Below are 27,632 nucleotides of genomic sequence, written 5' to 3' on the forward strand. Positions count from 1 at the left end.
GCTGTCATTCATCCCTACCTGTAGGAATGTAAGGGGGCACAACACTCTGGGAAACAGTTTAGCAGTTTCTTAGAAAACTAAACACGCAATTGCCATATGGTCCAGCAACTGCACTGGGGAGCATGTATCCCAGAAGCAGAGCAGATTCCAATAGCTAAAACCTAGACACAACCTAGTCCACAGGTCAGGGGTCCAACGAGCAGATACATCCATACCGTGCAGTCTTACTCATCCTACTATCAGGATGTCATGACACTAAAGAGATAAAAAAGCATAAACTACAGAGAACAGAACTTCAGGGGATTATGCTGCATGGAAAAAGCTCATCTCAATAGTCTGTGCATCCTTATGTCGCGTTCTTAAAGTAGAAAATTAGAGAAATGGAAAACTGTTAGTCGTTGGCCACAGGTTGGGTGGAGCGAGGATAAGAGGGAGAGGTTTGTGACTGTAACGGCAACATGAGAGATGCTGGGAGTAAGGGTGGGGGTGCGGGGTCAACACATGCAACAACACGCACAGAACCAGACCTCTAAGCAAATCATGGATGCCGGTGGGGGGAGTCTACACATGCAGTAACACTGCACAGAACTAAACGTAAGCAAATGATGACAACTAAGACTGACGGATCTCAGCAAGCTCAGCTGATTCCATCAGTGACAACTTCCTGGTCGTGATACTGCATTACAGTTGGGCAAGATGGCACTGGAGGCAACGAGGTAAAGGGTACATAAAGTCTCCGTTCCTTAAAACTGCATGTCAGTGTTTGTCTCAAAAATCATTAGAAACCCAAGTGCCATAAGGGATAAATCAAACGTGACTGGCAATCTGAATGCAGCCCACAACCACCAGTTTGCAACCTGAGATACGGTGTTTACAGTTAATGTCACCTCATTTGCTTCTCCCCACGTGTATAAGATCTAGACATGATGACTAATATTCTCATTTGCCAGTTAGGAAACTTGGCATCATGCAGTTCTGTGTGTTGCCCAAGGTCTCGGTGCTACTAAATAGACACATTCTCCTCCAAGACTGTTTTGGTGTGTAACTTTGGGAACTGTGTGGAGGATGAAAATCATCTGCAGTTGACTGTGATTTCATCCTAAGAAGTGACGCATTAACTTACATGGGGTAAGGTCTCGATGAAAGGATGGATGTTGGCTGCTTTGGCTGCGTTCACAATTTCATCCCGTGACACCACCCGGCCATTGTCTCCGTAGGCAATGTTCTCAGCAATACTGCAGTCGAACAGGACTGGCTCCTGGGACACAATTCCAAGGTGGGCTCTGAGCCACTGGATGTTAAGTTCCTTTGCCTCTTGACCGTCTAGGAGCTGAAAACCAAAGTCCACAAACTATAAGAAGAGCTTAAAAAGAAGAAAAAACCCCCAAATTGTAAATGAATAGATTAACCATTTGGAGCACTGTTGCATGTGGGCACTGTCAGTTTGTGAAGTAACAAGCCTCCCAGCCTCTTAAGCGCTTCTACTGTTGGAGGCCAACAAAATGATTTTTATGGAGATAAGGCCATCCTTTTCTTTATCCCACTGGCAAAATGGTAGCACTTTGGGCCCTGTCTTTCCAAATTCTTCTCCGTCCTTACCTGCCCTCTTCCAGGCAAGTGTACCATCCTACCTTTAGGAAGTCTGCAGTTAGCTGTCCCACTCTTACCTGCTGTTCCCAGAAGGACTCCAGCCTTTCAATCTGACTTTATCCCCCTCTTCTGGGCGGACCAGTTAAAAAAGCTGTTCAGTATGTGGCCCCCGGTTTCCAAAAGCTGGTTATCTCCTGTCCTGCCTCTATCACTCTTTCCCTCTGAGAACTACCAGCCTTAAACTTTGCCCATTTCCCTTTCTGACAGCACCAAGGACAAGAGTTGACTGCAAAGTGAAACAAGTTCAAAGGACACCATCTTTGGGAGTATGGTTTTGGGACGAGTTTTGATTTTTTGTTTGCTTTAAGAAGGAGGCATGGTGCTTTCGAGAAGAGTCTCGTGATGTATTAGCTGAGAATGCCGCTTCCTTCTGGGTGAAGGATTACAAACAAGTACAATTAGTCTTGACCTCTCAGTAGAGAAACTACTCCCCCCAGAGCATTAGCACAGCACACCTACACAGTGTTGTCAAGCTGTTGTTCCCCCACTGTGCCCACCTACTTGTCTGGGGGGCCAGTTTGAGGTTTATAGCACGTGGCCATCATATCAACTATGATTATAGGCCTTTGTATGTCCAGTTTTTTCCATTACAAGAACAGTGGTTTATTGGCCTCTTGAAATAAAGCCTTAAATCAAGTTACAAACTTAAGAAAGCGTGCTCACCACTGTGCCGCTCAAGGGGTCGTAGAACCGCTCCAGGAGCTGGACCACCGTGCTCTTCCCGCAGCCGCTGCTGCCCACCAGGGCCAGCGTCTGGCCCTTCTTCACCTCCAGGCTCAGCCTCCGAAGCACTGGGATGTCTGGCCGAGTGGGATAGTTGAACACGACTTCATTAAAGGTCACATTTCCTTCAAACTTATCCTAAAAAACAAAAACAAAAAACCAAAGTTTAATGTTGCTATTTTAATTGGTCTGATAATTATTAGAAGTCTTTCACAGCAACTTTAGCAAAGATAAAGTAGAAAAACAAAATTCATACTCAGTCGAAGTGTTGGCACTAGTTATTATCGAAAGCAAGTTGTTGCTACATAAAAAGATAGGAGATAAAAGTTAAATAGAGTCACGTTAGAGTTTTTCTCTAAACCCAATTTCTGGTTCATTTAGGTAACTATTTAGATTTCCCAAATGATAATTCTGAGGCTAGAGCCAAACCAGTGGCAAAGGCTCAAAGGCTTGGGAGTTCAGTGCAGTGTCTGCCTGAAGCATTGGTGGACAGCCCTGGTCTCAAACCTTGGCTGCGCCCCCCCCCACTTTTTTTTTTACTTTTTTTGGGGGGGACAGGATCCCAGGAGGGTTTTACGGTGACAGCAGAGAGCCCAATGTGGATCTCAAACTCACAAACTGTGAGATCATGACCTGAGCTGAAACTAAGAATCAAGACACTTAACTGAGCCACCCAGATGCCCCCCCGGCCACCTCTTTATCTCACTCACAGGGCACAGCAATTTTCTTAGCACGTGACATACTTAATACAGGTCCCAGAAAAACTGTCTGACTCCTCATTTCTTTCCCCACCTACTGCTTGTGCGTTAGAATGTGCAGCTGCTCATATCCTACAAAGAACACTCAGATCCAAATTTGAATTAACTTTGGGGATAGTTTAGGATTATTAATGTGAATAAGGGAGACTTCTTACCAATTTAACTCAGTCATTACAAAATGTGATTAAGGCTGGTGTTGGTGGTATAGTGGTGAGCACAGTTGCTCTCCACAAAATGTGATTAAAGCCCAATTGCTATTTATTTTTAATATTTTTAAAGATTATACTTAAGTAATATCTCTACCCAACATGGGGCTCAAACTCACAATCCTGAGGTCAAGAGTTGCACGCTGTACCGACTGAGCCAGCCAGGTGCCCCTCCACAACTGCTATTTGCATTTACCTTTAGAATTACATGCATAGGCCTTTATGCAGAAATAACTAACAGTTTTCATGGAAATTACTCAGTTCTGTACATCTGGAGTATGTAAACTTTTTTGTTTTAAGTTCATTATTATGGCTTTTATTCAATACGGGAGGTTTCACCTTTTTAAAATTAAAAACAAAATTTTAAATAAGCTCTACGCCCAACAGGGGGCTTGAACTCACAACCTCGAGATCAAGAGTCACATGCTCCACTAACTGAGCCCAGGCATCTCTTTCTTTGCTTTCAATGTGCTATCTTTCAGAATCCTTGAAACCCCTTATGAAATGTTAAACTGTTAAGAATGTTTGCCAAACACTAGCCCTGTAAGTATCCCAGAGTAAGCTAAAATAGGCTGATAGAATCATTACAAATTTATCCTGTGATTATAATCTAGCAGGCAGCAAATCTTTAGGAAAAATTAAGCAAACATTCATCAGGCAACGGAGAACTCACAGGCCTGAGGCCCTCTTCACTGTCGCTGTCAATCAGAGGCTGCCTTTCAAGCAGCATGAATAAGTGGGCTGCAGACAGCTTGGATTTTGCATAGTCCGGAGCAAAGGAACTAGCATGTCCTAGAGCTACCGCACCAAACACAATCGCTGTAAACACCCTGGAAGATAGTAGAGGAATGAAAAATTAGCTTACATAATTAGCTCTGTGATATTTGAAAGTCCAAAGACATACTACTTACCAGTATTGATTTTCTTTACTCCCTTAGGCACCCTCCACCAATCCCCGCCTGCCGCCTCCTCCTCCCCGCCCCTCCACCAAGACTACTAGGAACATTTCCATGAAATTCTACTAACAAAGGACATCTAGAAGAGAGGCAAGAGTTAATGTAACTTGCCACGGTTTTTCTCTTTCAGGAAGTGGCTTATAACTGAATCTGACTTGTGAATTACTCAAGTAATTCTAGTAACTAGTTATACCCTTTTTAGACTTGAGGAAACTGAATGAAGTACAGAGTGCTGGGGTGATAATGGGGGGCGGGGAGCATTGATCAGCCTCCAACAAGAAGGATGTTTCCTGACTTCCAGTTGGTAGTTTCTTCTAGGCTCCCAAGAGTATTAATCACTGTAGTTAAAGAAATTTTGTTAGAGAAAATAAGCTTTTACTAGAACTAGGTTTTCTTGTACAAGTCAAGTAACTATTGGCACTGCCCTAAAGTTCTACTTTCCAATGATCTTCTCTTGGAAGAATGGGAATAGATTATAGGATCTTTTATGAAGGGCTAAGGATTCTGAGATCTGCATCTCCACAAAGCTATTTACCTTCTGACATCAGAGCTCCCCTAGAAAAAGGGGACGGGAGGGAAATTGTTATCTAGCAGTACTGGAGAACTTAATTTCATGTCCCAAACTTCTAAATCTAAGATATCAAAATATATTTTAAGTACATATTTTTTTGTTTTTCTCCATCCTTCCTCACTTTATTTTTTTGTAGTGATTTGCATTACTTTATTTTTACAAATAGTTTATTGTCAGGTTGGTTTCCATATAACACCCAGTGCTCATCCCCACAAGTGTCCTCCTCCATGCCCATCTCCCTCCCCCCACCCATCAGTCCTCAGTTTGTTCTCAGCATTCAAGAATCTTTTATGGTTTGCCTCTCTCCCTCTCCCCACTATTTCCCCCCTTCTTCTCCCCCATGGTCCTCAGTTAAGTTCCTCCTAATCCTCCTATACNAAGTACATATTTTGTACTTAAATATGGGGAGGGGGAAATGGTGGGTATAATAAGGCTCTATCTTAAGTTTAGTTACCAAAAATTAAATTTTAAAATAGTGATGAGCCCACATGTTGCTGCCCAGCTTTCTTATATAGCCTATAAATTAGCTTTAGCATTAAAGATTAAAAAGTTGTCTTCCAATTACCCAGAATTTATTAATGGTAATGATGAAGTTTTAGGATGATAGTGGCCTGGTCTGGAGCCGACGGCCAAGAAAGAATTCTTAAAGATGTCTTTGGTACAAAAAAGTGATTTTATTAAAGCACAGGGACAGGACCCATGGGCAGGAAGCGCTGTATGGGCTCATGACAGGTAAATCAAGATATACCCTCAGGTTGAGAGGGTTAGGGATAGACTTAAGTCTCTAAGGGATTTTGGAAGTAAGGTTTCCAGGACCTTGAACGGCTAGCTGTTGGTAGGAAAATGCCATTTATTTCCATTTAATAAAACTCCAGTCATGAGACCCTTCAGATGTATTTGGGGAGGAGGGTGGCATAAGCTTGGGGCATGATTGCCAGCGTGTATCTTGGGGCAGTTGAGATAAAGGAAGTAGATTTACAGGATCCTCGAGGTTGGGATAATAAGCTAAGATTCTCTTTTGCACCTAGCAAAGTGTCATCAGCAGGCAGCTGAGCTCCTAGAGGGAGGGCACTCTGCTGGTTTCAAGGACTGGTCAGTGGGCTGCAGGCAGTAAGGGGATTTAATTTCTCATTGGCCTTAGTTTCCCACATCACCATGGCAAGCACTTAAACCTTTGTTCTTGGGTAGCCAGGGGTGTCTGAGGAATATGACAGATCCCACCTGGGGTGGGGGGATGGGGGTGCTAGTTTTTGCTTTGCCTTCAGCCTTGCCTCGTACTCCCTCATCAGTAGAAACAAAAAAAGTTTCTGCTCTCTACCCCCCACCCCCATCTTGTACCATCTCACTCCCTGCATGAGAGGCTGACCTTCATGGATGGCGTCAAAAGGTTTTTCTTGTCCTCTGGCTTCTGATGGGTTTGGCAATGAAAGGCACCAGCAGGGGAAGGGAGGGCTGGAGGAGCGTGAGGTGAGGGTATGTGTTTCGTTGGCTTCTGTCTTGTTAGGTGGTGGTGTTGGCACCCCTCCAACCAGCGACCACATCCGCCCCCTACGCAGTGTTCTGGGAACCCTCCCCTGCTCTGGGGCTCTTTAAGCGGAGGCTCTCAGGGCTTGGTTCCTAGCTGCGAACGGCTGAGGTGTCAGCAGCCCTGGGTACAGCTCACCTTGACGCTTCTCACCCTTTGTAAGCAGACCCTTTAGCGGACTCTTAGTTACCACTTTGAAGGGGCATCTGTTTCCTGCTGGGATCCTGAATGCTACGAACATTATATATACTTTTTTCACAGTTATTTTAATTTTGGATGAAAATGCTTTTTTTGTCTTGACCCTGTCCCCCCACCCCCATCCCACCAAAAAAGGCAGCTCCCTACTACTTTAAAATCATCCCCTCAGGGCACAAGTGATCTTAAAAAGAACGACTTCCCTTTGGCAAGACAAGAATGCAATCTAATTGAATGTATTTAGCATATTTTGAAAAGAGGAATGCATCCGTTCGGAAGACCACTGGTTAGCCTTGGAAACGGAGAAAAAAGGAGAGGCTGCGAGGCAATGCCGGCAAGGTCACCCCAGGCCTGGTCCGAGGAATCGAGCCTCTGTCAGATTTCAGTCAAGCATTCCCATCCCAACGTCAGTGCCGTCTGTGGTTGCAGATCAACAGCAAGCTACTTAACCCTCTGTTTTGAGTCCACGGTAACCAGCAATTTTCTCATTATGATTTACTTCTGCCTACACTCCCAGTAAGAAACCTTGCTCTCCTCTTGACTGGAGTTCTGTGAATGAGTACAATTCTGGTAACTGATCATGTTTAGGGGCTTGGTTAACTTTAGTTCACTCGGGTGTTTAAACTGTACCTGGAGTATTATCAAGATTAGATTTCTGTGGTAGATTCAACTCTCTGACCTCGTTTTACAACACGTGAGGTTTTTGTTTGTTTCCTCCTACTCCCAAATTTTACATAGACCTACTGAAACCTTATTATAGAATAATCTATTTTTAAATTTACTTACAGCATAACATCTCTGAAACGCATGTGTCCGTTCACGATGAGGTACGCCCCAAATCGGAAACAACCGGCATAGGAAAAATACATAAATGCTTGTGAAATACTAAAAGTAATTCCATAGACATGTGCCTTCTGCACAGAATTCCTGAAAGGCAAGTTAGTATATTCATAATCCTGTCTTTGGCCTCTCTCAGCACTTTGTCATAGAAAGAGTGACAGCTTCTAAGGCTTGTTTTCTTTTTTTTTTTTAATGTTTATTTTTGAGAGTTTTTTTTTAATGTTTATTTTTAAGAGGTTTTTTTGTTTTCCGTTTTTTATATTCTGACTCCAGTTCTGTTAGTTCGAGTGAGTGACAACCTCTCTGTGTATCACGTTTTCCAATTTTTATAATGGGAATAACCACCATGATGCAGAATTCTTTCAAGGACTAAACAAATATAAATGTCTAGCAAAGCACCTCATATTGGTTGTCCAAATGAGAGTTTCTGATATTATTACATGTTAATATCTAGCCAATCAGATATTCAACCCCTATGATATAAACCTATTTTTGCAAAAATATGGAGGATGTCAAAGTTAGGACTAAAGTTTGAATGGTCTCCATGTAATTTCTTTATTATTATCTTGCCTTCTGTGACAGTTACAGCCTTGTATGTCAAAATTCATGTTTCAGATCCAGACAAGTAGGGTCAGTGAGGTTTATGCAGACACACATCAGAAGCTCCTTCCCGAGCTACATCCCACCAGCCCCAACATAGTGTGTTTTAGACCACATGCTATCCTTTATCAGTATAGCTACATTATATATACTCCAGTATTCTACATCTTCCAAAAGAACTGTTTTTTATTTTCTCCCCGATTAGAATAGAAAGACATTTGGAAAGATGGAAAAATTCAAAATATTACTGATTTGGATATTTTAACTTAGATGCTGTGAGCATAGTCAAGATGTCAAACTATTCAACAATTTACAATGCTATTCAATCTTCAAATTATCATCAAATTAAAAGTGGACTCCTCCTTAATTCCCTTGAAGTTCAAATTAACCAGAAGTCTTAGGTAATGGCACATATACGTATACATCAAACATCAAATGGAGAGAAAATTACTTCATGAAGTGTACATAACTAACGAGATGGAATAAAATGAGAATTTCAATTCTCCCTTTTCAAATTTATAAGTGTTCAAACTATTGTTCTAGTCTACAAACTTGTACTGTAAGTTGTCTTCATTTTTGTTACGGTTAAAACATATCCGTTTGTAAAACTAGGCCCTGCCTGGTTGAAAACCAGTGACAAATAGTGACGCTGAGTTTCTTAAACTGCTCGAATAAGAACCAGTGAAACAGGAGACCTGTGTTTTCAGAGTAGGTTCGATCTGGTCCTCATCCAGAGAACAAATGGAATAGTCCAACCAAGTAAGTCTCATCTTTAGTTCAGTCTATACAGTTCCAAGAAAATAAATGTTTGAGGAATTCCCTAATATTTATCCTTAATCACCCACACTGGGTGTTTGAGTTGCCTGCACTGAGGAACATATATTTGCACAGTCCTCTGTGCCGTCTACGTCTCGGCGAACCCACCTATTCTTTCTACAGGAGATCTAAAAATCCAATCCTACAGCCCAATCAAAAAGCTACTTATTTTTAGGAAGACACTGAGAAACTATCATCCTCACAGTCCTATTGTTGTTTGAGCAGAAATTTTATTATCTTTTGAGAACAATAATTAAGCTTCCGGAAGGCACTAGCTCTTAGCAACACTCATATATGCTCATTACCTGTAAGCGCCGTACAATTTTTCAACGTACATCGACTCAAATTTTCTTTCCTGGGTTAAGGACACAACGGTCCTAATATTTTCTATTGCTTCTGTTGCAATCTGTAACGTAGAACAGATCTTGATGAGAAGTGGGGCTTTCATTTCTAGATAATGAAGAATACACACTTTAGGGCTCTGTCAGAATCCTGAAGGTTATGTTGACAGGTTTTTAATTTCTTCAGTTTTGAAAGCGATGACATAATGTGTTCTTCAAGATGAACTCTAGGACAAAACTGGGCACCCTAAAAGAAAATCTGTTTGTACCAAACACGGTGGGCAAGTCTTCAGATGCCCAGGGAAACTGACAAGCTTAGAGCAAACATGGCGGTCTGGACACCAGAAACCGGGTTTTATTCCCAGCCTTGCCCTCAGTCAGTTACTTGACTGGTTTCAGTCACAGCCTTTTGTGGCTTTGCTTTCTTTACAGGGTAAGGCCCTCAAAGAGACAGTCCTAGCATTATGCTAAGTTCCTAAGGGCTCACTGCAGGCGATGCTCATTTCCTCCACGCACATATGCCTACTTAGAGAAACTGGTCATTCACAACTGGACGGAAGATCCCAATTATAGACAACATGACTCTGCCTTAAGCCCCCCCTTAAACTAGGGACGGACACCTGGACTTGGGGAGGCCACTGTTAGACCTGGGAGGTCCTGTGGATTCAGCAATGAAGGTCTCCTTGTGGGGAGCCACACCGCGTAAGTGGAGGAAGCCCGTGAGAATATTTAGCAGGGGAGGAATGGAACAAAGGTATAAAGAGACTCAGACACAATGGAGCTTGTGGCTCTAAGAGAGGACCCGCTGGTGATTTTACAGTAATATAATCCATCTGTATTCCCGGCACTTCTGTGTCTTTATCTCAAAATCCTTTTTACCCAAACCAGTTGGAGCAGGTTTTTTTTTTTTGTTTTTTTTTTGTGTTTACAGCCAAACCACCTTTGACTAATGTTAATGGTCTGTGGCTTAGTTTAAAGCATAGTTCCTGGGGCACCTGGGTGGCTCAGTCAGTTAAGTGTCCGACTTGGACTCAGGTCACGATCTCATGGTTTGTGAATTTGAGCCTTATATCTGTCCCTCTGCTGTCAGTGCAGAGCCTGCTTTGGATCCTCTGTCTCCCTCTCTCTCTGCCCCTCCTGCTCCCACTTTCTCTCTCTCAAAAAAAAAAATTAAATAAATAAAACCCACTTAATAATAGTTGACTCATCTCAACTATTAACACAAAGAGCCTAAGATTTTATGTTTTTGTTTGATCAGCTTTAAGACATTTACCTCAGTTCTCTGTAACCAGCTGAAGGCAAGATATTTGATACTTTAGGCTGAATAACCTATCTTTAATCAGAAATGAAAAATCTCATGGTAATGATATGTGCAAGGTGTTACTTCACTTAACTGACATGCTCCCACTTAGCCTCACATCAACCCTGTGAGTTAAATATTATCCTATTTTCCTAGATGCAAGAACTGAGGCACAGAGAAGTTAATACATTGCTGAAGTTCTAATCAATCGGGTAGGATTCCCTATTAGACTATCTGCTGCCAAGTCCACATTCCTAACACATTATGCTTACTGTTTCCTCTGCTTTGTAATTCACACAAGGAGAAGCTAGTTGTTAATGACGTCACACTCAACTCTTGATCTTCTGGTCATGGGCTAGGCCTGGTTCAGCAGGGTTATAATTTTAGTCATTAGGCAGGGCCTGTGTTGAGGAGATGAAATGCAGCCTCTCCCCACCACCTTACCAGCCAAGGAGTCAACATCCTCATTACCAAGCCCTTTTGAAAAATGAAAATGGAAATGGATCCCAAATCCTGAGGTACTTTAACCATGATTAATCTGCACTCAGGTTAGTAAGAGCTTTTCTTTTTGCAAAAACAAAAAAACAAAAAACTCTCACATAACCCAAAAAACTGTGAGGGGGGTGGGGGATGTTCCAGGACCTTCTTTCTAACCCTTATTCTGTGTTAAATCAAGAGTTGACAGAGTAAACAAAAAGAATTATGACTGATTGCTAACATCTAAACTTTCCAGTTTCTCACATTATAAATATATTATATATACAAACACACACACACACACACACACACACACACAATTTTTTTTTTTTTTTTTTTTTTTGAGAGAGAGAGAGAGATGGGGCAGAGGGAGAAGGAGAGAGAATCCTAAGCAGGCTCTGTGTTGAGTGCAGAGCCTGACACAGGACTCAGTCCCACAGCCATAAGATCATGACTGCCCAGAAATCAAGAGCCAGATGTTCAACCGACTGAGCCCCCAGGTGCCCTTCTCATGTTCTATTAAAAAAAACCAAAACACCTTATTAGGTTAGAGTGGGTATTAAAAATAATTTCAGACTGGCCACTCTGAGTTATTCTCTGGTTCCTAGAATAAGTATTAGCCGGAAAGAAGGAGGGACATTATCAGATAAAATTTCTCACTGCATCCAAGTATAAAGTGAGGACCAGAGAAGTTGGGGATCTTCTCCCTTACCATGCACAGTGACTAGCAAGATTCAGACTAATAATCCAAGCGGTTATGTTTCCTTTGCCATAAGCTCATTTCTAACTGCCCTACTTCTGCCAGAATTCTGATACCTTTCAGTGTTTATATAGCCATTTTTAACTATCATCTTAGCTAGTTCAAGATGCTGTCTTTCATATAACTAGTCTAAGAAAACTTGATCTTGATTCCATTTACTGACAATTTTCCCTTTTGAAATGTGGAAGAAACAGGGTTTGGGGAGAAAGGAAATAAAAACTACAGAGTGTTTTCAGCAGTTAGTTGTGCCGAACCCAAGTCCAGGAAATGATGTCTTAAAATATATGCTGCCAGCAGTCAAGAGGATCTTCAGGCACTTGGAACACCCAGGGCTTCTCAAGTCCCAGAACCATGAAATGTCCTACAGATCTCTGGCCCCAGGAGAGGATGCGGGGTGAAGACAAGAGTGAGCATTCTGATGGAGACCGGGGCGTAAGGGGTGACGTGGCGGGGTGGGGGGGCAATACCACCCCGGCACTGACCTACAGCTGATGCGGGTTAAGAGAGAAAAGAAATGGTTTCATTGGACATAACTGGTTTAGTGCAAAACTGCTTGGATGGAGTTTTAATTTCCTACCTTAGAGGACATACATCTGATCCTCTTGAGTACTTCCCTGTAACGTGGCCATACTGTTTGTCCCACCTCACATAAGCACAGTGAAAGCCAGTTGCAGGAATATGGGTGAAAGGGCTTTCTTTGTAAAGTGTGCTGCTGCAGAAACTAGATCACAATTTATATTCATTATCTGTTTCACCTCCTAATCCTTCTGTAAAGGATCATATTTACACATGTAAGTAAAAACATTCCTTGCTATACTCTCTATTTAAGTAGTTAAAAGCATGGACAAGTAAAATGTTTATATGTAGATTTAGATACATTTCAATACATAGAGACCACATAGTAAAGGGCTTTGAAATTAGACCAGAGCTTAAATCCCAGCTATGGCTTTACCTAGTTAATGAAGTTCCTCATTTATAAAACTGGGATAACGTTGGTACCTGCTTCATAGAATTACTCTAAGGATGTAATGAGTGCGTAAACAGTAAATGGTACACAGTAACGGCCCAAGTAAACGTTTGCTCACTTGCCATGAGAGTTGGAAGCACAAATCAAAGCATTACTGCCATCTGGTGGCTACCCACCTGAATTGTAGAAATCACAACGAAGAAGAAAAGACGGCTCTTTTCTTATATACCAGCAAACCGCTACCTCAAACAATTCACTTATGCTCTCTGTCCTAAGGATTCCTTATGTGTAAAGTAGGGGTGATAATTCATTTCAACAATGGCATCGGTTTATTAAGTGAAAGGCAAAACGGACTTTGGATATTCAGAAATTCTTTGTAAGAACCACACATAAAGTGCTTTTCTACAGGCTAAGAGCCTTATGTTAACGATCCCATTGTCAGATTATAGGCATTATTATTAAACTACTTCATGCAGTATTGAAAGTTATTCAGTTGCAGTGAGCACAGTTAATTATCAAAACATGCATGCTGGAATATATAAAATAAAATACAGGTCTAAAAACAATACTTATATTAGCTGAAGCCTTATGTGACCCACCTTTCCAGCAGTTTCCAGTTCTTTTTTATCTCTTTTGGCGCTTCCAGCCAACATTTTCATTTCAACAATTCCTGACACAGCAATAATTGGAACAACTGATAACAGCAAAAGGGTCAACTGCCAACCGTAGATAAATGATATGATGATACCAGTTCCAAGGTTAGCTGTGTTCTGTGCAATTAAAGCCAGCCTGGTCCCCGTGGCCTGGAAGAGCAAAGGAAGAGCGGGAGCTGTGTTTTAAGCTTCAAATGCATAAGCTGCGGCCTCAGGCTTCCCGGTCAGAGGGAGGAGAGAGTTGTGGGTCTGGCTTATATTTGCTCCCTTTCATTGCAGTAAACCCAAGACACTGGTGCCTAACTCATGAGGCTCTGCAGGTTTTTCTTTGCTCGTGCCCCTCAATCCTCATTCCTGTCCTGCCCACATGGATTCAGCCTTCCAGAACCAGGCCATCACTGCTCAGCTCTGGGGATCCGATGTGGAGCACAGGCACATGTGCACAAAGGCAACGGGTAGAGAGCAAACAAACCCCAGCGTACTCTGGTCACCTGAAGAACCCTTTGCTGCGAATGTGTAAGAGGGTAATTTATGCACCCCCAAGAAACCAGCTGTTACGAAGTGTACATGTCTTTACAGACCACCCATCAAAAAGGAAACATCTAGATGAATTCCTGCGTGTAGGCTCACAAAGGAGGGCTGGTGTATGGGACGTGGCAGGTGGTAGCAGGAAGCTTGAGAGCAACAGCCCTCAGCTCCAAGGGTAGGGATCTACGCCAAGGAGAATCCGGCCGTCCCCGGAGACAGTTATCGCTGCGGGTTGGGCAGATGACCCAAATTAGCCTTAACTGGATTTAACGGAAGGTGGTTGAGGTACAGGTGGTGCTCGCTCACTGGACCCTCGTGTTTGCCGCTGGCAGCAATCTCATCAGCAGGAGGAAAGGAGCATTAGGATGAAGCCATCTTGGAATAAAAGGCACGCAGAGCCACACACACACACACACAGAAGGCACATGAACACAACCACACACACACAGAGGGCTCATGCACACACAGAACCACACACATGCACTCACAGAACACACACACACACAGGGCTCATGCACACATAGAACCACACACATAGCACACACACAGGGCACACACACAGAACTACACACACGCACACAGCAAACATACGCAGAGACAGACACACACAGAAGACACACATGTGTCCTTCATGACATTTTTGAGTCAATGGATCAGTCAACCCTGAAGTACAACCTTCCTCCTTACTGTTTCGGTTAGTCTGAGTTTTCTGTTATCTCCAGCTGAAAGCAGCATCGCCGATGCAGCTATGCATATTTTTATTCAAAACCACATTAAAGAAAGAGTAGAATGCAATCTACATACTCCTTGGACCTGCGAGGCATCAGTTGCAAGTCTTGTAGAAAGGGCACCGGTGCTGTTTTTATGATCATCAAACCAGCTCATGTCCTGTGGCACAAAACACACCTTTAAATTAGTTCAAAATTAAAACAAGCCAAGAAAAGTAGCTGAACCCTCCAAAACCTTCAATGCTGGAAATACCTGTACATAACATGGCCCTGGAGTCAGGGGAGACCTGACATGCGGTGCGGAGCCTCGGTCCCTGCCAGGAACACGCACCTTTAGGGCCCATTAGGACCCCCGCTCAGGCTGCCCTGCTGTGGCCAGGACAGCACGACTGATCTGGGCGCCAGGGCTGGGGTGGGGCTTCTCTAGCTTCTTCATCGGCTGCGCCTGAGCTGGAGGGCACAGGTGGGCCTATTTCACCACTCAATCCTTATCACGTGCACTGCGGACACCTCCTCCCTGCTGGGGTGGTGTCCGGCAGGGAAGGGATGCAGTGGGGCTCGACACAGCTCCCGTATGTCCTAGGTAGGAGGAAATCAGCCCTGCTTTCTCACGGTGTTTTGTTTGGTTTGGTTTCTTTAACCAGGAATTGAAAAAGTGTGTGTTAGATAGGGTTTTAACCATTGTGTGCACTCATCCATAGCATGTTAATTTCATAGACAAGAATCTTCCCCACAAAGTAGAGGTTTCTAAACTCAGACCTGCTCTAAATAGGATCCCTGCTATGGGCTCTTTTGTGAACAGGAATGTAATCACTTCCTGTCAAGGGCATGGGTAATATTCGGGCCCTCTATCTTAAGCCTCCTCTATAAAAACAGATAATTCATATTTGCACATTTCCCCACATGTCCTGCAGTAGACTGGACTTCTCAAGAGGACACATAACGCATTTTGTAGTCCAAGCTACCACCACACGGGCCCATAGTTGGTCATGACTCAGTGAATTAACAAGTAAATAAATATTAAACAGCTCATATAAGACAGAACCAAAGCTCGGTTACCAACAGTTGGGAAAACATATAGTTAGCGTGGTCAATTGTGGCACATGAATCCTACTAACCACCTTCTCCTTTGTTTAAAGACACCTTGGAGTCTCAAATGCCTAGCTTGGGCCTGCATAGAATCCAGAGAAGACATACAGCTCCTTAAAAATGACAGTATCCACGTGGATAGAGACAGTCACAAAATAAGCAACCTAAATTAAGCATACTCCCATGAAATTCCTGAAAAGTCTTCGGATTTTGAAAGACCAGTACAACTTGTAGGGCCCTGACTGGTCCCTGCATGAAAGCATGGATGGGGCAGGGCGGCATGGACATGAACTACACACACCCAGACAACAGAAAGAGGCTTGGAATGAAAGAAATCTGAACAGAAGGCATTCTCCAGCGCACATGCCTACCTGTCTTAGCATTGCTTTAAAAGCCATTAACCGAAGCCTTGTGGTGAGGATCTCGCCAGCTTTCCCCAAAGTGAAGCCCTGGTTAAAAAAAAAAAAAAAAAAGCTATTGTCCCTTTTGATGATCAGTAGTATTCTGACCCAAGTGGGCATACTCGTATTGATTTTTACATTATGTATATATTAGTCCACTACTGAGATAATGAAAGTCTGTGACCAAACACTAATTCCACGTCTCAATTTCAAATTCATGTACTTGCCCAATCATTAGCATACAAAAGAATCCTAACACTAAAAACCTTACAAATGTCCAGTTCTGGCTTCTGAAACATTCATTTTTAAAAAACTTTTAGTAATTTATTTATTTCTGGAAGAGAGAGAGAGAACATTCTAGCATGTGAATAGGGGAGTGGCAGAGAGAGAGAGAAAGAGAGAGAGAATCCCAAGCAGGTTCTGTAGTTTCAGTGTGCAGTCTGACATGGGCCTAGAACCCATGCTGTGAGATGGCCTGAGCCGCAATCAACAGTCAGATGCTTAACCATGGAACTACCCAGGTGCCCCTGGCTTCTGACACATTCTAAATGTATTTCCTTTCCCAAACTTTCAAGGGCATCTCGTGCCTAAGCACAATATCGTATAGAATTACAACTTTTGGCATGTTCCTGATACTTTAAACTAAACCACTGAAAGCAGAAGTAACAAAACTCCCTGCAGAAATACAGTGTCGTGTGGTGTAGAGTGAAGGAGGAGGTCTGTAGTATCAAGTTCCACATGAGTTTGCTGGTTCTCGGTCACAGCTCTCCCTGTTCTCAAGTTGGGGGAACAATTAGGCTATTGTTCCTCCCCAAGCGGACTTGCCAGACAATTTCCCTCTTTCTCAATTATGCCAGGTTCAACTGAAGAGCAGCCCAGATGTTCACAGCTGGGCTGGGTGAGAGTCTCCAGGCACACTGAGCATTGGTGTAGGCATGCAGAACATGCTGTGGGGGACACATCAGGAGTCTTTATGAAGTCAGGAGGGTTGGTGATCAGTATGTGGGGATGAGCTTGCCCCAGGAGTCCAAGACCAGGCCTCTCCGGTCTCCTCCTTCCTTGGCTGGCACAGCGCTCAAGGCCCACGTGGGCACTGCAGTTCCGCTCATCATCCCACTGCTCTCACGGCCTCTAAAATACATTTTTAAAGCCAGCCACTCCCTAACACACCAGGGCCTGGGGCTGGATTGCATCACTGTGCTGCTACCAGCAAGGTAATGATTTCCAAATAAAAAGCTTGGCTTACTTTTACCACTAGGCAAGACTAGGAAACCTCATTTTGCTGACTTAATGGAGTGTGTTGGTGCCGAGTTACAGAGACAAAAGAAATTTACTAAAAGTCTAGGTAGAAAAGTATCAACAGAATAAGGCTTTCTAGTTCATTCTGGCCAGGTTTACAATATACAAATGCAGTAAAATGTATGTTCTTACACAGAGTTCATCTGTTGAGGAGGAAAAGATCAGAGAACCTGCTTGATACTGTACCAAAAGTAATATACTGGCGTACTGATTTTTTTTTCTAGTTTATAATAAGTTTAACAACTGCTACTTATGTTCTTTTATGAAACCAAGTCTCTTTTCTCCTTTGTAACAAATGTCTGCTGGGGGCAAACCTGGGACATAATATAATTTAGAACACAGCAAAGTCTCTATTCCTTCCACTAAGGACACTGCCTTCTGAAAGAGCCTCACAGACTGTGTTTGCAATTCATTTCAATCTAAGATTTGAAAGTTCCATTAGATTTTAATTGATAATTAATGTGTATGAATAGATAACAAAATCTAACTAAGAGATAGTTTATATTCTCTAATGGAATGTAGACTTGATTAGAAGATGAAATCATAGGTACCTACCTGAAGGAAGAAAGTAAAAAAAGAAATAATTCCCAGACCTAAAAAAAGCAATGAGAACATGTTGCATTCCCGCTGCTTTACTTCATCGTCCTCTTGTTCAAAAACCTACAAAAGAACATTTATTTTTTATTCTTCTTCTTCTTAATGTTTCTTCATTTTTTGAGAGAGACACCAAGCATGAGTGGGGGAGGGACAGAGAGCAAGGGACACACAGAATCCAAAGCAGGCTCCAGGCTCTGAGCTGTCAGCACAGAGTCCAACCCAGGGCTCGAACCCATGAACCATGAGACTATGACCTGGCTGAAGTTGGAGACTCAACCAACGAGCCACCCAGGGATCTCTACAAAAGAACATTTAAAATGCCAGCTTGGGAAGAGGGCAAGATGGCAGCGAAGTAGGGATCTCCGGACATTTCACTTGCCCCCATCTCTCGCACGGAGAAGGACTGAAGCCATAGGAACCCTTATAGAATCCAGGAGTTTGGGAGGAAAAGGAGACAGAGTCCGCTGAGAAAACCTTCTAGCGTGAGTGCAAACTGGGGAAGATAAAATCGGGCCGGGACCAGAGACACAGAGGGATGGGGGGGATCCCCCTCTGCAGGGAGTTTAGAGGGGAAAGAGAGTGGCCGAAACTGCTCAAGACATGGTCCCTGTTTCTAGGGAACAGAAAAACCTCCGCTCGGGACACAGAGGGACTGGCTCCCTGCTCTCCAGCTGACCCTGGGTGGGACGCACTCGTCCCAGGCGACCCCCAGATGAAACTTCTCCTCGCTTGCCAGCCCGACCTGGAGGAGACGGGAGCAGAGGCTTCTGGCTCAATCCCCAGAGGGAAGGCAGAGGCTTGGGACTGCCCTGAGGAGCTCGCCTGTGAGGTTGTGTCCATGGCAATTTCAGTGGGGTGTGTGGACTGGGATCTGGAAACAAGGCCTGGCCTGGGATATAGAGCACGGCCCACCTTGTCTGCGCCCCTGGCACAGGGAGTTTAGACCCCCAAAAAAGTGAGTTGCAGTGCTTGGTTCAAGAAGGGACGGGGGTGCCGCCACTCTTCTCCCCACAACCACCAAGGCAGGACTCCTGTGGGACATACTGGACCAAACCATGCCCATCCCTGCTAGAGACCTGCTATCTTCTTTCTTTCCTCTCTCTCTCTCTTTTTTTTTTTTTTTTTTTTNCCTCTTCTACAACCATATTCCACTCTTTCACTCTTTGAAAAAAGCTTCTATTACCTTCTGCCTGCTATTTCATTTCCAATTTCGCCTCATCCTCGCTCTGTCATTTCTCTCTTTCTCTATGTTCTTCCACCAGCGCTGCATACACCAGCTATTTATATGTAGCTGGGAAATCTGGTTACATGCTTTAGACTGTTGTTTATCTATTGAGTTTCTTCTTTTTTCCTTTTCTCTTCTTTTTTCTTTTTTACTTATTTTTATTTCTTCTTATTCGCCTTCCCTCCTTCTTCTTTCTCTTTTCTTTTTCGTTTTCCCTTTCGGTTCGCGNGCATGAATCCTACAAAGAGCACAAAGACCCTAAACCCATAGTTTTCAATAACAACACTGAATGTAAATGGACTAAATGTCCGAATCAAAAGAGATAGGGTAGCAGAATGGATTTGAAAAAAAATTCCAATTATTTGCTGTCTACTAGAAACTCATTTTAGACAGGAGTACACCCTCAGATTGAAAGTAACGGGTTGGAGAAAAATCTATCATGCTACTGGAAGTCAAAAAAAAGCTGGAGTAGCTATACTTATAGCAGACAAACTGGACTTTAAAGTAATGACAGTAACAAGGGATGAAGAAGGGCATTATATAATAATTACAGGGTCTATCCATCAGGAAGAGCTAACAATTATAAATGTCTACACTCCAAATATGGGAGCACCTAAATACATAAAACAATCACAAACAGAAACAGTCTTATCGATAAGAACATGCTAATAGCAGGGGACTTTAACACTCCACTTAACAGCAATGGANACAACACATTATCAAAAGAAAAGAAAAACCATATGATCCTGTCAATAGATGCAGAAAAAGCATCTGACAAAATACAGCATCCCTTCTTAATAAAGATCCTTGATAAAGTTGGGATAGAAGGACCTTACTTAAACATCATAAAAGAATGAGAATCTTTCTTCTATGAGAAGCCCTCAGCTAACATCATCCTCAACGGGGAAAACCTNGACTCTTGAATGTTGAGAACATACTGAGGGCTGATGGGGGGGCGTGGAGAAGGGGGTTGATGGGCATGGAGGAGGGCACTTGTGGGGATGAGCACTGGGTGTTACACGGAAACCAACTTGACAATAAACTATTTAAAAATTTTTTTTAAAAAATGCCAACTTGGATTACAGGATCTTCTTCACTCCTCCCATAAATAATGGCTTGAGCATTACCGTTTAAAAACTGGGCTTTGAAAATGTGGGGTTTTATTTCAAATTGTAAAATATATGTAACAAAATATTTGTCATTATAACCATGTTTAAGTGTGTAATCAGAGGCACGAGTTATATTCATGGTGTCATGTTGTGCAACCTTCACCACTGCCCATCTCCAGAACTTTTTCCAACATCTCAGACGGCAACTCTGCACTTGTGAAATAGGAACGCCTCATACCCGCTCCCCAGCCCCCTGGGAACCACAATGCTACTTTCCATCTCTGGGAATTTGAGGACCATGTGGTAACTGACATGGAAAGAAACACTGGGTATGACTTGTGTTGCACATTTTGTTCCCCTTCCTCTGCACTGCCACCCCCCTGCCCCAGCTCGTTCCTGCCTGGCCCCAGCCGTGCACCCCATTCTACCGGGGCTCTGCTTGCTCCTGACCAACCAACGTGAAACAGCACCTCCACCTCCAGCTCAGTCTCGTTGCCCGGTCCTGCCTTTAAAGCACTTGCTGTCCCCTGACACACTAGGTGTTTGTGTTTTGTGTGTGTGTTCTCTGTCTGTCCCAATAGAAAGTAAACTGTTTGAGGGCAGGGCTTGGTTTAGTTTCTGTTTTATCTCCAGTGCCCAGGACAGCATTTGGCATGTAGAAGAGGCCCCAAAAGATAAATAACAGTCCACACAGCTCTTGAATTGCAGGAGAGCCAGAAATTGCTTTACTTTCTAATTTTAAAACATTTGGAGGGCCCTTTCTAACTTCCTACTGTTTGACTTGTGGTCCTAATAATAGACCAATGTCCAAAGCCATGAGTACTCTAAACTTGTAATGTAGAGAATAAGTTATCTTAACAAGAAAGTCTCTCCAAATGTTAGGGGTTGACTAAGATTATACTATAAAAATGGTGGGTTTAATGGAGTCTTAGATGTTTCTGGTTAACTCCCTATAAATATCCTCCATGGGAAGTTAAAGATAGGATAATAGGAGTTTTCTTAGCCTCTCCAGGCCTGGGAAGGATGGCTAAAACGATGATGTACTCGCTATTACTTTTTGAATACTTACTCTGAGGCAGACACTCTTAAATGCTCCCCTTTTAGTTTCCGTAGCATCTCTTTCCATCCTCAGCCATTCTGTAGGCAGGATTACTTTATACATGAAGGAACTGGGGACTGGCGAGGGTCAGCATGCAGCCCAAGTGCGCGCAGCCAGTGGCCAGGCAGGCCCGTACCCAGTGCCTGGCCCTGAGGGGCTGTGACTTGAGCCTGTCCTTCCTCCACCTCCTCCCACCCTTCCTGTGAGCCTGCACCTTCTCTCCTCAAGGACGAAGGGGCGCACTGCCACTGCCTTCACCTCAGTGAAGAGAGCTAATTAAATGCCTCCTTCAGTGATTTTATAACTTACAATTTCATTGGTATAATAACTTGGAATGGTTTGAAAGGCTACTTTTTCTTTTGCCTCATGTCTTTCCTCAAAAGGGAATGAAAAACTTCAGCTTACTTGAATCAGAGCCTGCTGTACTCCAAAATGGACTCCGTGGTGAGGTTGGCACGAGAACAGATTTTTAATTTTTATTAATTTTTATTTGTTGTAAAGCTTACTTATTTTGAGAGAGAGAGCATACACGTGGGAAAAGGGCAGAGAGAGAGGAAGAGAGAGAATCCCAAGCAGGCTCCACACCATCAACATGTGGGGCTCGAACTCACAGACCGTGAGATTGTGATTTGAGCCAAAATTGAGAGTTGGACGCTTAAGTGACTGAGGCACCCAGGCGCCCTGAGAACAGATTTAATTCAAACTACTACTTGATGTTTTCAAACTCACCGCTAGCATTTCTGAGAACATGACTGAAAATGCAGGCTGAAGTGCCCCATTGGCAATGGCACATGCTATTCCCACCACGAAGTAAGGCCATTCTGTTTTATTCAGCTTTAAGACCTTCAGAAAAGACACTGGTGGCACATTTTCATCCTAGAACAAACACACACATATATCTCTGTATCAGGACAAACTGGTCACAACACAACAGTTACCACCAGAGTTTGTAGACAAAGACACAGCACTGCCCTCAAGGGACTTGCAAACGAGGTGCAGAGAATGACCAGTGTGCCCAGTCTACCAGAGAGTAAGACAGTCTGTTACAAAACATTAACAGTGTCCACTGATCACATAAGGTAATTAAGAGCTGTTCACTCAAGAAGCAGTCTTCATGGTGTGACCAGCCCAGCAGAGGGATGAGATGCAGGACCTGGGAACAAAAGGCTGTAGACTTTTGTCCAAACTCAACACAGGGATGATGTTGGGGTCAAATGAGACAATACCCATAAGGATACTATAAGGATAAATGTCCTTATCAATGTGGGGTATCATTATTAACCTGGGCCTGGTCTCCTCACCCACAGAACCCTATCCAGTGCTGCCTTTTCCCATGAGATGTTCCTAACTCACAAAAACCAAATTAATGATGCCCCTTTTCTTTTATCACTGTTCCTTGGCAGGCTTCTCCTATTTCAAAGCTTAGCTTGTTTTGGATATTTTTTCCCATTTATTTATTAACAAGCCTTGTTTTATGTTAGTTTTTTTTTTTTTCCTTTTTTAAGGTGAAGACTATGTCTTTATATCCCTAGAAACTATCCTAGTACCTGGCCCATATCAGATTCTCAGCAAATGTCAAATTCAAGGTCTGCTCAAACATGAAAGATTTAGGTCATATAAACTACCTCTGGAGTCAGAATAGTCTCCTTTAAACTAGATACAAAAGCTGTACAGGGAGTCCCATAGCCTTATGGTCGTTTAAATAGGTCATTGGGTATCTCTATGCTTTGTTTTTTTTTTTTTTTAATGTATGTTTATTTTTGAGAGAGAGAGCCAGAGACTGCAAGTGGGGGAGGGCCAGAGAGAGAGACACACACAGAACCCGAAGCAGGCTCCAGGCTCTAAGCTGTCAGCATAGAGCCCAATGCAAGGCTTGAACCCATGAACTGTGAGATCATGACCTGAGCTGAAGTCAGACACTTACCCCACTGAGCCACCCAGGCGCCCCATGTTTGGGTCTCTATGACACAGAGAACTTAGGGGTAGGTTCTACTCAGCCCTCTTTTTTCAAGTCACCCATTTTCTGTTATATTTTACTTTTTTCCCCCATCAATAGTTAGCATTATCTCTAAGTCCTGGTCTCCAGCCTGATAAATGAGCCTTTTCTCAGACTGCTCTTCAACACACACAAACAGGTCTCCCCAGGTCCCTCTCATCACACTTAATTCCTCCCTCTCCTTGGGCACTCTGTCAAATCCTCTTTGATGGTACTTGGGACAATCTTGTTGACTGTGGAGTTTTCTGCCATCCCCTCTTGTCTGTGCAATTTTTCAAGGGAAGTGCTCGTCAGAAATACCAGACTCTGAAGACAGCGGAATATCTCTCAAAATAAATGAGAAAAAACTGGATACTTCCATAGCCAAAAGATGGGGGGTGTTTGTATTACTTCAGATAATGCAACTTCACAACAGTATAATTGTTACTCTCCTTTCCATAAATATACCAATATTAAGACCTCTAAGGGAGCTAGCCCTTGTCATTTCTGCAGTAAGTCATGTTGTGGGCAGAGAAAAATAGATGCAATCAATGATTAGTACAATTAGTTTCTTAAGACCAACACAAGAGTAAAATTCAACTCAACCTTTATCAAGTAAGGTGTTTTCAAGCAATCTCTTGAAATAAGAAATTATCTTTTCTTGGAATGGATTCCCCCTCTATTACAAATGTTTCTGTTGACTTGAATTAATGATACTGCAGGTCTTCAGGTGAGAAGTGTTAAAGAACATACAATTTTGCTATTTCTGGACATTGTCCCCTTCATTGTAAGAGAACCCCAATCTAATTCAGAGTGGAAATGGAAACAGTAAAAAGATTCAATTTTTCACCCTCCCTTGTAGCTAGGTATGGCCGTGGGATGAAGTTATAGCCAATGACCTAAGTGAAAGTATTATATGGAACTTCTGGAAAATCTCTTCGTTTCCTCCTACTGTTTGGAATGTGTATGCTATGGTGGGAGCTTCAGGGGCCCTTTTAGATCACGTGGATGGAAGTCACAGGCAAGGATAGTGAAGATAAGGATGAAAGGAGCATGAATCCAAGGGAACTGTAGAGCCACAACCACACTAGCCTTGGGTTTCTCAACACTAAGGCTTTTTTTATGTGAAAGAAAAATGCAAACTCTTCATTTGTTTAAACTGATGTTATTCTGACTTTTTCAACCCAGACCATGAGAGGTAATCCTCCCTTAACAGAATGTAAATATCAGGGCCTTTTACTTTAGACTGGCTTTATCTCTCTGTATCTCAAAGATGAATGGAGTATCTACCTTTGAATTTAAGCATCTAAACACAAAGACAGTGTTTCTGGATCTGTTTTTTCCCCACCAGAAGTCCACTTTTAATTGGCATTGATTTCAATTCATTGTCCAATACATTTAAAAATTGCAATTTCCTTTTTTTCCAGGAAGGGTATAATTCATAGTAGCAATCATCTGTGCCTGCAGTATACTTGTAAGGATAAGAATTTCGATGGCCAAACTATACCATAAAAGATTTAATTTAAGTGAAAAGCTACTTACAAGTTCTTTGGTTTCCACATCTAGGCCATTCTGATACTTTCGTGAATTCCTAAGGCTTTTATGGGTGGAATTCCTGAATATGCGAGATGTCCAGCCTTTGGGGTCCATTCCCATGGCAGCCTTTTCATTACTTAGTTCAACGTCAAATTCTTCTGACTGCATCTGGTTTCCTGATGTCTGAAAGAACAGCAAAATGTTAAGTTGTGCACGTGTGTGTCCCCACATGGAGATAACCTCCATGTTTAGAGCCATGGAGCCACAGTGAATATTACATGTGTCATGACTTTTAGATTCTCTAACAGCTTCTCAATCAAAATTAGCTTGAAAACTATAAAGAAATGTTTCAACACATAGAAGTGTGTTAAAGGTTAAAAAAGACAGAAAGTTAAATTCAATTTGAACAATATAAAAGTGCTTCCCAAAAACTAAAAGGCAAAATTTTCATCATCCAGAGGGTATATAGTTCTGTCAACATGCAAGAATGCTAGGAACAGGTCATGACTACCACCAAAGGGAAGAAGAATAGAGATATTACCAAGGGCTCATTTTTAAAGCTACAAACAAGGAAAAGCTGGTCACTCCCCATGGGAGGCAATTAAATTGCTTTCTCTGACTCGTGGAGTGTAATCATTTTCTTCTTTGTGTCTTGCTCAGACTCACGTCATCCCAGGTGACCCCACTTGCAGGCTAAGCCTCATTGTCTGCATTGGGCTCAATTCTCTCCTTAAAGGGGCCAAGGGAAAGGTAATTTAAGGATCTCTAGCTCAATGCATGGTGAAGAACATTAAGCCAACCTTGTTGGAGTCTGAGTCTGGTTCTCTGTTTGCTTCCTCCATGTCCCATCTTAATGGGTTACACAGGGCCTGAGTTATTATAGGATTGTCTTGTTCTGGCTCCTCTTCCTCAGGTCCTGTCCCCAAACCTCATCCTATGATTAGTGCCTTACTGGGCTTACAGTAGCCTATTTGGAACTCTGCATATAAACGGACCCTAGCTTTCCGGTTGTGCTTTCCATTCCTGACAAAATACCACCCATGTGCCTGGAACCACACTGCAGTGATATGTTCTGCTTGGTGGACTTCCTCACTTGCTTATAACTGGAACTGTTTTATACCACCTCCTAACCCAAACCAACCTAAAGCCTCAGATCTTAACTGATCCCTGCATCCTCACTACCATCCGCTTCCACACTGCTACCAAGTTCATTTCTCTTAAGGGCAGTTCTGTTCAAATCACATCCCAGCTCAAAAGTCTCCCACAGGTCCCCACCACATGCTCAAGTCTGGCTCCCCCAAGGTCTAGCTCATGGCAAGTCAGACTGGACCACCTCTCACGAATGCCTTTTTCCCCCCTCTTTTTGTCATCTCCATGCTATCAAAGGGTCCAGCTTAACAGACAGTTCTCCCAATAAGCCCATTGTGATTTTAGCCTTCTATGACCAAACGAACAATCCCTCTCTCTCTCCTGTAATATTTTTTTCTGTGTCCTACCTGAAGCCCTCATTTGGTAGATGCTGAGGTCACTCAGCTCCAAAGTCAAGATGGCCACTTTCTGCCAGGTGATGACAAGTATATATTTAAAACCACAAGCCCTATTTCTTACACCTGAATGTACCTTTAGCTGTTTTAAATATTTAATTACAAAAAGTAAAACAATAAATGATGAAAGAAAATATAGCGAATAGCGGAAGAACAACTCCAAATCCTGAAGACATGAAGAGAAAAAAAATGATAATATATCTACATAGAATTTTAAAGCTTTTCTATGGTAGCTAAACAAACTACATAGTGAAACTGAAATAACAAAGCAGGAGAAAGATTTCCAATACACGCAGGAACATACTTACTTTTCATACAAGGAGTTGTGAGGAGTCAACAAGAATGTCATGAATAACCCAACAGAAAAATGGCCTAAAACAGGAACACTTTAATGAAAGATAAAGCACAAATGGCTACTGAACATGTGAAAAGAGGCTCAATCTCATGAAAATTAAAGAAATCTGGAAATCCTGCTAGCTCTTCTAGGCTAGCAAACATAAAAAATAAATACTAAATGGCTGTTAGTGGTTATCAACAGGGTGTTGGATTATGGGGAGTCTTTCAAGATTCAAAAATATTCATGTTTGAATTTTTTTAATGTTTTGATTTTAAAAAATTAGAATGCATTACATTTACAATCAGGAAAAAGTTAGGATGCATTTAAAAGAAACAACTGGGCACTTAGGTGGCTCAGTCGGTTAAGTGTCCAACTTTGGCTCAGAGCATGATCTTGTGGTTCGTGGGTTTGAACCCCCGTAGGGCTCTGTGCTGACAGCTCAGCTTCAGATTATGTGTCTCCCTCTCTCTCTCACCCTCCCTTGCTCATGCTCTGTCTCTCTCTCTAAAAAATAAACATTAAAAAAAATTTTAAATAAAACAACTAAGCATCAATAATCCAACTAATGAAAAAGCAGTGACTATTCTACTTAGAAACATAACCAAGACCAGGTTTTATTAACACCAGGTTGGACTTTGGAACTGCAGGAAAAAGAAACGCTGTAGCTTGAGCATTTGGTGAACCCTCAGGCTCACTGCAGCTCTTTCCTCCAGTTCTGCAAAAGCACCAGCAAATAAACAGTTAAGTAAAGCCTACACCAGAAATGAGAAATGTGAGGGTATCAAGAAAGAGAAGTTCAAAGGGGCTACGAATTACGGATTACGGAA

The 27,632-nt window shown here is 42.6% G+C and overlaps 1 protein-coding gene across 3 annotated transcripts in view; it reads right to left on the reverse strand.

Annotated features, from left to right (window-relative positions):
• The window catches only part of LOC144233773 (phosphatidylcholine translocator ABCB4), a 69,023-nt gene that overhangs the window by 3,200 nt on the left and 38,191 nt on the right, over positions 1-27,632 (reverse strand). Inside the window, exons 15-25 of one of the 3 annotated variants that reach the window (XM_077766808.1) lie at positions 24,931-25,107; positions 22,143-22,289; positions 17,939-18,043; positions 16,055-16,132; positions 14,671-14,754; positions 13,285-13,488; positions 9,146-9,246; positions 7,371-7,511; positions 4,011-4,167; positions 2,314-2,511; positions 1,313-1,351 (exon numbers count right to left, since the gene is read on the reverse strand). In XM_077766808.1, coding sequence (XP_077622934.1) covers positions 1,313-1,351; positions 2,314-2,511; positions 4,011-4,167; positions 7,371-7,511; positions 9,146-9,246; positions 13,285-13,488; positions 14,671-14,754; positions 16,055-16,132; positions 17,939-18,043; positions 22,143-22,289; positions 24,931-25,107 — 1,431 coding nt within the window. The remainder of the gene's footprint in view (positions 1-1,312; positions 1,352-2,313; positions 2,512-4,010; positions 4,168-7,370; positions 7,512-9,145; positions 9,247-13,284; positions 13,489-14,670; positions 14,755-16,054; positions 16,133-17,938; positions 18,044-22,142; positions 22,290-24,930; positions 25,108-27,632) is intronic. The other 2 variants (XM_077766809.1, XM_077766810.1) reach the window with 2 other exon arrangements.

The sequence above is a fragment of the Crocuta crocuta genome, unplaced genomic scaffold (assembly GCF_008692635.1).
Source record: "Crocuta crocuta isolate KB4526 unplaced genomic scaffold, BGI_CrCroc_1.0 scaffold165, whole genome shotgun sequence".
In the NCBI taxonomy this organism is placed as follows: domain Eukaryota; kingdom Metazoa; phylum Chordata; class Mammalia; order Carnivora; family Hyaenidae; genus Crocuta; species Crocuta crocuta.